Below are 13,913 nucleotides of genomic sequence, written 5' to 3' on the forward strand. Positions count from 1 at the left end.
AAATAAAAAGAGAAAGCTCGGACTAGACCAAAAGCAGACATAGTTTCCCTCACTGAGCCACTCTGGGCTTTTGTCTTAATTCTTAAGGATCAGGACACCCCAGTGATGGTTAGTCTTGATCATCAACTTGATCTGGGGTTCTGGGGTCAATAAGAAATAAATCTTTCCTTGGAGCTGTAGGAGTGTTTTTTAGAAAGGAAAAGCTGAGGTGGGAAGATTCGCCCTCAATACGGACAGTACCATTGCATGAACTGGGACCCTGGGCTGGATTTAAAGGAGAAGGCAAAATGAGTTTGACTTTCATCTCTGCTTCCCGACTGTGAGTGCAATGTGCGGCCCATGCTCCTGCCATGGCTTCCATGCCGTGATGGACGGCATATGTAAGCCCTTTCTCAAGTCAACTCTGTCAGGTATTTTTTCACAAGGAAGAGAAAAGTAACCGACCCGAGGCCTCAGAGCTGCAACTGCTTGGCGGATCCTCCGGTGGTCCGCAGCATGTAGCTGCGGGCTGTCTGCGTATGTGCACAGGCTTCTTGCGCTGCAGGCTTCAGACTCCTGGGAGTCGTTGTGAGAGGCCTTAGCCATGTGCTACGTTTATGTTCACAGAGGAGCAATGAGTTCAGGATAAGCAAGACGTCAGGACACCATCGGCTCGGTGACATGCCTGAGGAAAAGGTTTCTGCCTGCTGGATCCTCAGGAAGGCAAGACTCTGATAGAGATAGAGCAAAGGGCAGGAAGGGCGCACAGAGGTCCTGGTGACAACACAGGAGGGGACAGGCTGGTGGCCACATGTGGGGAGGGATGGGTGAGGAGAAATGGTACAAATACCTAATAATTTAGCTTTTTAGATTTTTAAAGATTGTTTAAGCTGATACGTAAAAACATAAAATTGTACAAATTAATGTGTATTTTGTAGTGTTCCCTAAGTTTTAAAAATCCTCCTATTTCTATGGATGTTAATGTTTGGTCCTCGGCTGGGAAAAATTTGGGGTTAACTTTTCTGTAACCTTCCATGGAACTGCGACCGCAGAAAGGGGCCTAGCTTAGGCAGTGCGCTGGGAGAGTCCGTCCACATCACCTAGGTTTACTGGTTACTGTCCTCCAGGGATAAGACACGTATTGGCATAGAGGACAGGGATTGGGGGGGCAGCTCAGAGACAGTGAGTTGGTGGCTGCCTACCAGTTCAGGAAATGCCGCTAGGATCCGCTGTTGGTAAAACATGAAACTCGGTGGCACCTAAGCGGGAGGGACCAGACCAGCGTCCCCCTCCCCCAGCAGAGAAAACAAAGACAGAGACTAAGGGCAGGGAGAGGACGGTGTCTAAGGCGGCTAATGCCACCCACCTCCTAGAAGACAGGCTTAGACCTCAAGAACAGAGCGCCAGCCCTTCCCCAGAGAGAAGCCTCCACTTTATCTTGCTGAGTCCCTGCAGGAAGGTGCTGGCCTATGGAGACACACACTGCGCAGACCAAAGGTGCTTCTAGAAGTCACATGAAGTAAGCAGGGCACTGGAATGGATGAATCCTCAGACGGAAAGTGCAGCCTGGCCCCGGGAGGTGGAGACGTGGTTCCCTGTGGAGGACACAGGGGAGCTTTGTGCCCTAGGCAGGACGGGCCAGCGCTCCTCCGACTCTCCATCCTCCCACGTCCCGGCCACGTCCCGGCAACATGCACAGGCGTCTCTTCTGCACTCTGCTCTTTCCTGGACTGGCACAGGTAGGTCTTTGTTTTACACCCCGGCTTCAGCTGTACTCCTTCAGGCCCAAAGGAAAACGGCAAGATAGAGATGGGGAAAGATGCGGGTAATTATTTCGTGAGAAATGGGGAGCCATTTTCCTTTCCAGAAAGTTCTGTTTTATAGTTCAGGAGCTTTGTGAGATGCTTGACATTTCTCCTTTTGAGGTGTGCCCTCTAGTTTGCTTGTGATGTGTGAACAGTCCACAGACATTACCTTATATCTGTTTACAGAGTCCAGTCCCAGCTCTCAGACGGGTAGTGCTGATGACCACAGCCGTAAACATGGTCCCTTCAGGCGGTTACAGGCACGGGCTCATCTTTCCAGAGCTTGCAGTATGCAAAGAAGTCCCTGGAAAAACGGTTTTGGGCATTTTTTTTTTCATTGAAGCCTGTCCTTGTTTGAAAGGAGCACCTAGGAAGGAACATTTATTTTTTTTTTTTTTGTCTTTGTTTTAATGTCCTATTACTTTGTCTTTTCTCAAGCCTCAGGTCTCTGACTTTTTTGTGAGTGATTCTGTCCATGGAAGCTCAAAATATTTCAGAGGACCGATCAAAGCAAGTTTAATTTAATATGAGCAATTCATTGCCTTAGTGTTTTCTAATGAGAAAATTAAATCGGGGTGACTACTTTATTGATTTATTTACATGGCGAAGGTCATTGCTGGCACAGAGGACAGAGCTCTGACCGCTTCTGGTCACTTAGACAACATGCCTGGATGTGGAGTTAGGAGCCTGGACAGCAGAGGTGTTTTAGAGGAGAAGGGAAGTGGTTACACTGTTTAAGAACGTAAGGTTTCAAAGGGATCCCAAGGAGGATGTCCAGGGTGCGGTTCTTCTCGTCCTCACAGTTGGAATGCATTGCTCTGCAGCTGTGCAGCCAGCTTGCTCCTGTTCTGCAGCTGTGCAGCCAGCTTGCTCCTGTTCTGCATTCTGCAGCTGTGCAGCCAGCTTGCTCCTGTTCTGCATTCTGAGAGGAGCAGGTGGTTATTGTCAATGGGAGAGGGAGGACGTGTTCTTACACAGTAAATATTCCAGCCCAGAGAGATATGTGCAGAGTAGAAAACAAGTGCAAACATAAAAAGATATTGTGCGTAGAGCAGAAAATATTTTTTATTTATTTATTTTTTTGCTTATTTTTTGCCTTAGTGATTTTTTTTTCCCTTTTTGGTCACTGGGATAAAAGATCTAAGAAAAACACTCGTAGGAAGGGAAGGCTTACTTTGGCTCTCAGTTCCAGAGGTTTCGGTCCATGGTTGTTGGCTGGCTCGTTGCAGCCTCTGATCTATGAGTAGTCTCAGGAGCCTTTTCTAACATCACCTTTATCACCAAATGAAGCTCTGCTGCCGGGCGCTGGGCACTGTGCCATCAGACACGACCCCTGAAGAAGGGCCCGCAGAAACACCCCAAGTGGGTCACCGGAAACAGCTCTGTCACTGGCCTTGCCAATGTCCTCCACGGAAGCCCAGCTGTCCTCCTGGGGTGAGCTTGGTGAGGGATGGCTGCGGATGCTGCAAAGTCTGCGCCAAGCAACGGGGAGACTTGTGTAATGAAGCCGACCTCTGCGACCCTCACAAAGGGCTGTACTGCGACTACTCGGCAGACAAGCCTAGGTACGAGACGGGAGTGTGTGCATGTAAGTGTCTTCCAGACCCATTGGGAAAGGCTGAATCGAGACACATTTCCCCGCCCCATGTAATTCGGAGTGTGAATTTAGTTTAGCTAAATACAGGACAGATGCAGTTTCCGCGCACCGGTGGGCTGGTTCAGTTGTACCGGATAACGTTTGAAATTCAGAGGCACATGTTTGAAAGCCTCACAGTTATTTTGCAGTTCTCAGGTAGCTGGGTTTGTTGTTGTTGTTGTTTTACTTTTGAGACAGGATCTCTCTACACAGCTCTAGCTGGCCTAGAACTCACAGAGATCCCCCTGCCTCTGCCTTGAATGCCAGGATTAAATGCATGTGCCACCAAGTCTGGCTCAGGTAGCTGCTTTACATGATCGCATATAGCAAGCGTCATGTAACTAGGGTCTAACCTAAAAATGACAGCTTTTGTTAATCCTGTCTGAAATTAATCTGAATTTGGCCTTTCATGAAAGGAGAAAATAATCGTCTTTAAAAACTCATGGATGTTTCCCTTCAGAAGGAGGAGTGGATGGGGGACAGACTGGAAGGAGGGGAAGGAAAACTTTGGTCAGGATGTAAAAACAAACAAATCACGGGGATGTAAACCGTGAGGACGTGGACTGCGGCATTCACTTTCTGAGTTACCTTTCCTCTGGCCAGCTGCGATGTATCTTCCCATACAACACGAGATCCTTAGCAGCAGGTGAGGGAGGCAGTCTAGAACTAGGACCTCACCTACTGCCCAGAGCTAACCTAGACTAGCTAGGACTGTCATTAGAAATCTGTGCCTGCTGCACAGAGCAAGCCAGTGTAGAGACCACGTGATCTGAGATGACTAAGCCGTTCAGTCTTTCATGGCACACTGGCTGGCTTCTGAAGTAGAACAGTGACTGTCAAGCTTGCTTTAAGGTCCAGGCATCTCCCCACAGAACCAGCAATCCCGAGGACTACAGCGTCTGCTAATGTGGGCTTTTGTCAGTTAACATTTAATGAACTTGTAATTTTAAAGTTCGTTTAAATGAAACCTTTTCTTATAATACATTTTCTTATAAATGACGACTACTGACAGCAAAGAACATTTTAGTGAGGAGAATGCTGTCTTACATTTTTGTAAACTTCCCAACTGTCTAGCTCAATAGATGAGTAGACCCTCATATCTCCGTCTTTGAATAGCAAAGGTTTGCTTTTCTGGTTGACATCTGAGGAAAACTTGGCTTCACACAGACACACAATTAGAAACGGGTGACCACAGTAACATGCTCTTGAGACACATTCCCACATGTTCCTGATAGACTCACGTGTGACAGGTAGCTCCTTAGAAATTGGCTGCATCTTGGGATCTGAGACCAAACCAACAAACTTTTTTCTTTCTTTCTTTCTATCTATCTTTTTTCTTTTTTAAATTTTCAAGACAGGGTTTTTCTGTGTGACAGCACTGACTATCCTGGAACTCACTCTGTAGAACAGGCTGGCCTTGAACTCACAGAGCTCCACCTGCCTCTGCTCCCAAGTGTTGGGATTAAAGGCGTGTGCCACCACTGCTTGGACCCAACAAACTTTTTTTTTCTTTATTTATTACTTATGAAACATTCTGCTTGCATGTATTCTTGCATGCCAGAAGAGGGCAACAGATCTCATTTTAAATGGTTGTGAGCCAACATGTGGTTGCTGGGAATTGAACTCAGGACCTCTGGAAGAGCAGGCAGTGCTCTTAACCTCTGAGCCATCTCTCCAGCCCCCAACAAACTTTTAATTCTAATAAAATACCTCAAACCCACTGGGCTGGCTCACACATACTTCTAGGAGGCTGAGGCAGGAGGATTGGGAGTTTGAGACCAGTCTGGGTTACTTGGGAAGGCCCCCCCTTTAACTTTTTTTTTTTTTGATGTGCTTGGTTGTTCAGCTTTCATACGTGTCTGTACATCACATGTGCAGCTGGTCCCTCTCAGAGGTCAGAAGAGGGTATTGGGTCCCTCGAGTCTGGAGTTAGAGATGGTCATGAGTTGCTATGTAGGTGATAGGAATGGAGCCCAAGGGGAAAGAAACCTTATCTTAAAAATCCAAAGCAAATACAGAATCTGCTTGGACTTGGTTTTTGACTCACACGCAGTTTTGTCATCCTCTGCTCTGGGTATTTGGAAAGTACCAGTTTCCCGATTGTGTAAATAATAAATATATGCCCTTTAAACAATCGCTCTCAGCAGAAAGCTGACACAGTTGGTGGCTAGAAAGATCTCAGTGGTGGATAACATTTTCCAAAATTCTTTTACTAGGAAGTGTGTCTTACGTCACTGGCAGCAAACACTTTTTTCTTAGCAGTGACAATTAGTGACAACTTCTGCCCAGTTTCAAGAAGACACCTCCACAAGATCCAAGTCTGAGCACCCACAGTTTACCCAACAACTGTTTAAGGAAAGTTCCAACTGAAAACTTGACTCCTTTGTCTCCTAATACTATTATACTTGGCACACTGAATATTATGTATTTACTTTGTCATAATAATATAATTAAACAGAAATGGGGAGGATTTAATAAAGTTAACATATTTTACTGTGCTACCAAGAACACTGTTGTAACATGAGGGCCTGCTTTTTGGGGTTTCTGTCCTGTCTGGTTCCTGCAACTGTTTAGCCCCAAAGAAAATCACACAGAGTCTACATTAGGTTATAAACTGATTGGCCCATTAGCTCAGTCTTTTTATTAGCTCTTGTAGCTTATATTAACCCATTATTCTTATCTATGTTAGCCGCATGGCTTGGTACCTTTTTCAGCGGGGTAGGTCACATCCTACTTCTTCTGTGTCTGGACAGGACTGCAGAAAGAGCTTCCTTCTTCCCAGAATACTCCTGTTCTCATCGCCCCGCTTCTACTTCCTGTCTGGTTGACACGCCTATACTTCCTACCTGGCCAATCAGCATTTATTTAAAACAAGATTGACAGAATACAGACAATTATCCCACACCACACTGTGAAGCTAACTTTATTTTTCTAAGTACCAGTGTACAAAAAGTCAGAGCACAGCCCACTTCCTGTATGGCCCAAGTCATGCTAATGCATCTGTTCCAGCCACTGCTGATTGTCCCACTGATGTCACACACACCCCAGTGTTGTGAAGAGTTTCCACGGATTCTTTGAAAGCACTCCAGCTATTCCTACGGAGCTGGTGGGGCACGTTTGGAAAGGGCTGATCCTGAAAGGGATCCGACTTCCAGTTACCTTGCAGTACTACAGTTAGTTAGGTGGTTCTCCAGCCCCACCTGTGGACACATTCTGGCCTGTATCTATGGTGGAACTGTCTTACCAGGCCTCAACCATTTATTTATAACCATCTCACTGCCAAGCCTAGAACTTTGAATAGCTGCCTTTACTCCAACTTTTGGGTTTTTTTGGAAGTGACCATTTGGGGGTTTTAGTCTACACAAAAATACAAACACCCCATTTTAACCTTTCTATAGATGCTCTGTGAAGGAGATTCCAAAGAGGCTTAAGGAATTAAGAACCACATTCATAAGAGACAGTTACAACTGGAGTAGGTCTATCTAGCCAAGCCATATAGTTTTATTTATTTATTTATGTTGACAATCTGCTGCTGTTATTGTTGTTGTTTTCCAGATCTTGTGGCTGTTGGATGTGAGTTCAACAGGGTCCATTATCAGAATGGCCAAGTATTTCAGCCCCACCCACTGTTCAGTTGCCTCTGTGTTGGTGGTGCAATTGGATGCACGCCCCTGTTCATACCCAGGCTAGCTGGCAGTAACTGTTCTGCAGCTGAAGGCATAAGAAGAGCTGGTACAACCAACTGTGGTCTGGGACCATTGCAACAAGGGCGCTCTGCAGGCTACAGAGCAGTGCCAGGTGAGCCTCAAAACTGTAGCCCAGTCACGGGACGCCCTGTAGACTACAGAGCAGTGCCAGGTGAGCCTCAAAACCGTAGCCCAGGACCACAGTCACAGGGTGGGCACTCTGCAGGCTATATTGCAGCACCAGGTGACCTCAGCAGGGATGACTTCCTGTGGTTCTTTCCTGATTCCAACCAGTAAGAACTCACTGGCTGATGGTTAGAGATTTACAGTGTGTGTACCCGTGTAGTGCTTGCTTCAGGCAGGTAGGTATATTCCAAGTGTCTGAAAACTTTATATTTTGGTTTTGAGAATAAAAGGGTCTGATTTTTAAAACCTCCCAGCTTAGGAAATTTCTAAAATCTTACTCTGTTTATACACAACACATTAGGAATACTAAACAAATACTGTTCACATGTACCCTAAAAACCTTTCATTTGTAATTATGGGCAAGAAGTTTGACCATCCAGTTCCTGCATTTTCAAAGTTTTTCATATAGTACTAGCAGAAATGTAAAGTTGATTTAAAAAGTTTTTTTTTTTTAAGGACTAACACATTTTGAGGTTCAAAACATTATTTTCAAAACTGACAAGGGTTCCAGCCTTCTTCTTCACTTTAAAGCAGGCCACTGTAGTCAGGACGCAAAGCGAGACTCCTGAGGGCTTATTCTGAGCACGAGGTGGCCGCAGGTGTAAATGATGTCCTACTCATATGCTGGAGAATTTTTCAGACAGGAGTGCCTCTAGGTTCACCTTCATTATGTTGTTAGTAAAAATTATTATGAGAGTTTTAAATATTTAAAGGTGCAACAAACAAAAACTTCCTCCAGGATTCTGGTTATGTGAGTTAGTTAGACAATTTCTAGGTTGTTCACATGGTCACTCAGCAAACAGCATGGCATTACTCATGTTCACACGAACTCCAAAATGGTGAGCTACAAAGAAGTGAGACAGTCTCCTAACTTGGGTAGGTGAGATGTAGGCCTCAGTGTTTCAAAGGTATGCAAAGTCCGCCATGACTCTCCTTTGCTTACTTGTGAAAACGTGTTTCTGACTACATGGAAATTTGACTTTCACAGTGAATGTCAGTGAGAGCTTATGCCTTAAACATGTATGTGTGATAATAACTAATAGGGTCTATTGCTGGAATCGTATGTGTGATAATAACTTATAGGGTCTATTGCTGGAATCTAGAATTTGCCAGGCCAGTATAAAGCATCATCCCTCATGTTTTTCTCAGTGCTCATAAACACTAAGCTTTCGTTTATTTATCCCATAATTTCTTTGCTTTTTAATGAATGTTGAACAAATTCCTGAACTGCAGGCCTTGGTTTATTGTAACATGAAGGCCAGCTTGTTGGGGTTTATGTCCTGCCCAGTTCCTCACAGCTGGCAAGCCCCAAAGAAAATCACAGAGATCTCTATAAATTATAAAACTGATTGGCCCATTAACTCAGGCTACTTATTAGCTCTTGTAGCTTATATCAACCCATTATTCTTATCTATGTTAGCCACATGGCTCAGTACCTTTCTCAGTGGGGCAGCTCACATCTTGCTTCTCTGGTGATCTGGGCAGAACTGACAGAAGGAACTTCCTGCTTCCCAGAATACTCCTGTTCTCTTTGCTCCACCTCTACTTCCTGCCTGGCCAATCAGCATTTATTTAAAACATGATTGACAGAATACAGACAATTCTCCCGCACCAGTTTATCTGTAAGCAGGGTTATCAGCAATGCAGCAACCTAAGATACCTTTACCTATTGCAGATGTGACAGGCTAATCTGCTTCCTGCAGTGAGGTCTTTAACTGTTGTCTGCCTCCGGGTAGGGTATCTTTGTTTCCACTTCCGTTGCTCACTGTTACACTGAGGGCAGCATTGGGAAGCCACTTTCATCAGGCAGCACAGGCTTCAGAGTGACTGATATTTTCTATTGAGGTGTTTTTTTTTTAAATCCCCCCTCCCCCAGTTTTGATATTCTCAATGTAGAACTGCGCTCTGTAACTATGGGCTCAAATCACCACTTTCCTCTCAAAGTATCAATTGTAGGATGTGTGTTAGAGAAATGCCTGGAGGTAACAAACCTGTGCTGTTGACTATGAAAAAGGGGTCTGCATCACTGGAGAACAGTAACAATCTCCTAATGGTTTTTCATGGAGAATTATTCTCTTTTTTCCTGTTTCTTCTATGCAGTAGACAGTAGAGGGGTTTCATTTCTCCACTTGTAATTCATCCACAGTTGCATTCCCTAAGTATTTCATAGGTGATTTTAAGTGGCTACCTTATAGAGCTTACTGTGGGCCTGATCACAGGGGATGAGACAAGTTGGATCAGATCGACATGTGCAATGGTTTAGTATATAAAATTAATTTAGTGCAGTATTGTTTGTTATAAATTCCCATGGTGGACAGGTGAGACTTGTTGTGCAAGCCTGGTGACCTGAATTTGAGCTCTGCATAATGGGGAAAGGACAGAACTGACGGTACAGAGCTGTCTCGACCTCCACAGGCACACCGTGGGCCTGTGCGTCTCACCTTGACTACAACTTTCTAAAGAGTACATTTAAAGTGGAAGAGAACTGATTTTGTTGTCTCATTCTTAAATATTTTATTTTAGATTTTGAACATATCATGAAATTTAAATACTAAGATCATACATAATATTACACCAGCCATGGTGATACAGGCATGGTGCCTATATTCCTAGGATTGGCAGGCAGGACTGTGAGCGAGTTAGCAGGTAGTCCGAGCTGCATAGCAAAACCAGGTCTCAAGGAAAGAAAACCCACACTATTCTGATTACTGTCCTGAATTCCCTAATCCTATCAACATTCACTTCAGTATCTGTTGGAAATATCAGGCAAGAGCTAACAAAAGACAGGTACTGATCGGAAGCAGTCAATCCTTGAGGATGGATGGGCAGAATGATGTCAGATGAGTCTATTCCCTAGAAACTGCATGGCCACACTTGACAGAAAGAGGAAATGTAGGTACCAGGAAGGGAAGGATGACTTAGAACATAAGCTTTTATCCTTTTATGCAAAAAGCCTTAGAATTTTTAGATACCTACTGACTTTATATTTAAAAATTAAGTCCAGGATAAGTACATATATGCACACATATGCAGTCTCCCATTTATGTTAGCTTACAGGAATCTCCCACTTACTTGGAAAAAGAAGTGCCTTGTGCAAGCAACAAAGTGGACTCCCTGCTCCAGAACGTGTGGAATGGGAATTTCTAACAGGGTAACCAATGAAAACAGCAACTGTGAAATGAGAAGAGAGAAGAGGCTATGCTATATTCAGCCCTGCAACAGTAATATAGCAAAGACAGTGAAGGTACAGTGTAACCAGATTTAAGTGAATTATGCTTGTGTTAAGTTCTTGAAATGTACGTAAGGTGTGTGTATTCTGGAGGGAGTGATAGTATTGGAATCTCATCAAACAAAACCACTTCACTGTGACTCACTCTTAGGTCCAATTATCTCAGAGGACAACAGGTGTTGACCTAGCTCAACTATACAGGGAAAATTGTATATAGTAGTGGGATTGTAGGTGTTCTTTCAGTTTAGTGTAGTGGGGCTTGTTGGGTGGTGGTTGTGCACGCCTTTAATCCCAGCACTCAGGAAGCAGAGGCAGGCAGATCTCTGAGTTGAAGCCAGCCTGGTGTACAGAGAGAGTTCTGGGACAGATCAGGCTACCCAGATTCCAAGAGATACCTACTCTGAAGGAACGGTATGCATGGAGGGCTCCAAGAGATACCTACTCTGAAGGAACCATATGCGTGGAGGGTTCCAAGACACTGGGCTGCTCAAGACCCATATTCTGTTTGTTTGGTTTTTTTGAGGCAGGGTTTCTCTATTTTCTTGTTCATCCTAATTATAGAAGTGTAACCAAAGTATTAAGCATAAAATTCCAGTTGTTATCCTAATTATAGAAGTGTAACCAAAGTATTAAACATAAAATCCCAGTTGTTATACCATAGCATGAAAGCAGTTCTGCATACAGTTACATGACTGTTGCCCTGGAGGACCACACCAAAATGCTCTGTGCATGTTAGAATAAACTTGCCAAAGGCCATGCTGTCCTACGACTGGCATAAAGTAGTAGAGCTGGTACTACTTCTTGATTGAGCAAGAGAATTATCTTTTTATTTATTTTTTTGGAGACAGGGTCTCTCTATATTGTCCTGGAACTGACTATATAGCCCAGGCTGGCCTCAAACTCACAGAGATCTTAGCTGCCTCTGCCTCCAGAGTGCTGGGATTAAAGGGCTGCGACACACGCCTGGGGCTGCAAGAGAATTGTCTTAACGGATTGATTTTTTAAAATTTATTTTTGTGTATGCACTTAAGCACACATAGAAAAGACTAATTTTTAGAAATGATATAAACTGTGCTATACTCAAGGTAGTCCCTATTGTATTATCAAGTTGATACCTCAGCTTTAAAGGGAATAAGCTGTCCATTCATGGGGGCTGGAGAGATGGCTCAGCAGTTAACATGGACTGTTCTTTCAGAGGACCCGTATTAGATTTTTAGCACACACATGCAGGCTCACAACCATTTGTAACTCTAGTTCCAGGGGATCTGATACCTGCTGGCCTCTGTAGGCACCAGGGACCCAAATGGTGCACAGACATACATGTAGGTAAGACACTCATAAATATAAACTAGAAATAAATAAGTCTTTAAAATTAACAAAAGATATTCATTCATTTATTTATTCACCCACCCAAACTGAGTGATATGTATTAGGGAATTTGCTAAGCCTTAGGTAAGTGACATTTAATAAGACATAGCTCTTTAAATGTAACAAAACAAGTAAGTTTTCATTTATTGTACAACTGAATAAAAGAACGAGAAACACCAGGGCGTCTGAAAGCCTGAAGGGGCAAGGGTATTTCACAGAGAAGAGGGTCCTAGACGGCACAAACAGCTACTAGTAATGCCCAAGAAATAACCCATCTAGTATCTGCTATAAAAATCCTTGTTACTGCAGTCAAATTTAAAGAATGACCTTTTACCTTCATTCATCTTTTCAGATCCCCAGAGGAAAAACATGTCAACCCACTTTCCAACTCTCCAAAGCTGAGAAATTCGTTTTTTCTGGATGCTCAAGTACTCAGAGTTACAGACCGACTTTTTGTGGAATATGTCTGGACAAGAGATGCTGTGTGCCCAACAAGTCTAAAATGATCACTGTTCAGTTCGACTGCCCCAGTGAAGGGTCCTTTCAGTGGCGGATGCTCTGGGTCACATCTTGTGTGTGTCAGAGAGACTGTAGAGAACCAGGAGACATATTTTCTGAGCTCAGGATTCTATAGAGCCAAATATAGGGAGGAAAGTTTAAGGCTAAGTCATTCACGTCACGTAATCAAAAAACCAAAGTAGCTACAAAGGATGAAACATTTATCTAATGGATTTAAAGTAGCTATAAGAGGATGAAACACTTATCTAATGGATTTAAAGCAGAAAGAGCCACTGGTTATTCTTTGGTTGCTTTATTTGTGACATCAGACGTTTCTAAAAAATATTCTAAAACAGAAAGAACGCCTGAGAAAATTTAAATACAATTCATTTCTAGAGTATATCTCTATAATTATGTAATATACACATACATGATACCATGAAAGGATTTAATATATAATGAAAATACAATTTACAAGAAAAAATTTTATATAGCTATAAAAAGACATAATTTAAAATTTTATTCTGTACCTGGCAATGCAATCTATCAGATCCTATCACATGATATGAAAGGGAAGATTCTTAAAAATAAGATACTATAAATGTATCTATAATAGTCATTGTCGTGTTCTGAATATCAGCTAAGATGCTTGTAGGAAGGAGAAAATGGAATGTCTGGGACTACTGCTAAAACCTGTAATAATGCAGTTTTTATACCAAATACTATAAAAAATCTAAACTATCAATATAAAAGCCAAAAATATAGCAATTACTTAGCAAAGGGAAGAAACATAAACTATTAATAAACAAAGTATACAACAGATTAGTTTTTCTTGAAAAGAATTTTTTCCCCAAAAATTCTTTCCTTGAAGGATAAACCAACCAATGGATCTGAAATATAAATGCGACTAAAAGCAACATTAAAAGATTCAAAATATTATGGAGACGAATCATCTCAGTAAAGAATGACCACTTCCTATGAAATTCAGATGAGGACACCAAGCTTAGCAATGCTCTGCTCAGCGTGCAAACAGTGACACGCTAAACAATGATAAATAGCAGAGTTGAATATCTGCTTTTAAACTATTTTAGAAGTGACTGTATGTCTAAGTTGTGATTCTCTTGAGTATAGACATGGTATTACTCAAAGAACAGAACAAAGGCTTATCAGTTTTAATAAAGACTCTCCTAAAAGTCCAAACATGGCACACACTGTTCTTCCATTCCTAGGACCTGCTTTTCCAGCATTTAAACAGAGCACAAAAAGATAAAGTGTAAACACAGAAAAGGTACGTACAGTCCTTCCTGAGGTGTTCACGGTCTGCAAAAGGAAGCTGTGGGAAGGAAAGAAGATGAAGAACCACTCTTTCCCTCTCCATCGGCTCTCACTGCACAGCCCAGGCTGGTCCTGAACACACAGTCCTCCTGCATGTCAGACACACTGGATTACATGGTGTACCACATCAGGCTCTCTTAATTTTGACAAATTGCTACAAGTGACTCCACACACCGGGGGGGGGGGGTGTA

At 43.1% G+C, this 13,913-nt stretch overlaps 1 protein-coding gene across 3 annotated transcripts; it reads left to right on the forward strand.

Annotated features, from left to right (window-relative positions):
* Window positions 1-1,206: 1,206 nt before the first annotated feature.
* Ccn6 (cellular communication network factor 6) lies at window positions 1,207-13,589 on the forward strand. 3 transcript variants are annotated; one of them, XM_085690320.2, is made up of 5 exons: window positions 1,207-1,718; window positions 3,075-3,372; window positions 6,976-7,278; window positions 10,343-10,536; window positions 12,242-13,589. In XM_085690320.2, the coding sequence occupies exons 1-5, from the start codon at window positions 1,671-1,673 to the stop codon at window positions 12,521-12,523; spliced, it is 1,125 nt and encodes a 374-aa protein (XP_085546446.1). In that variant the 5' UTR covers window positions 1,207-1,670; the 3' UTR covers window positions 12,524-13,589. The 3 variants fall into 3 exon arrangements, with proteins under 3 accessions (XP_085546446.1, XP_048281166.2, XP_085546452.1); XM_048425209.3 differs by having other exon boundaries at window positions 1,211-1,718; window positions 6,976-7,218; XM_085690326.2 differs by lacking the exon at window positions 1,207-1,718 and having other exon boundaries at window positions 3,219-3,349.
* The last annotated feature ends 324 nt before the right edge of the window (window positions 13,590-13,913 follow it).

This window comes from Myodes glareolus, chromosome 1, assembly GCF_982192425.1.
Source record: "Myodes glareolus chromosome 1, mMyoGla1.1, whole genome shotgun sequence".
In the NCBI taxonomy this organism is placed as follows: domain Eukaryota; kingdom Metazoa; phylum Chordata; class Mammalia; order Rodentia; family Cricetidae; genus Myodes; species Myodes glareolus.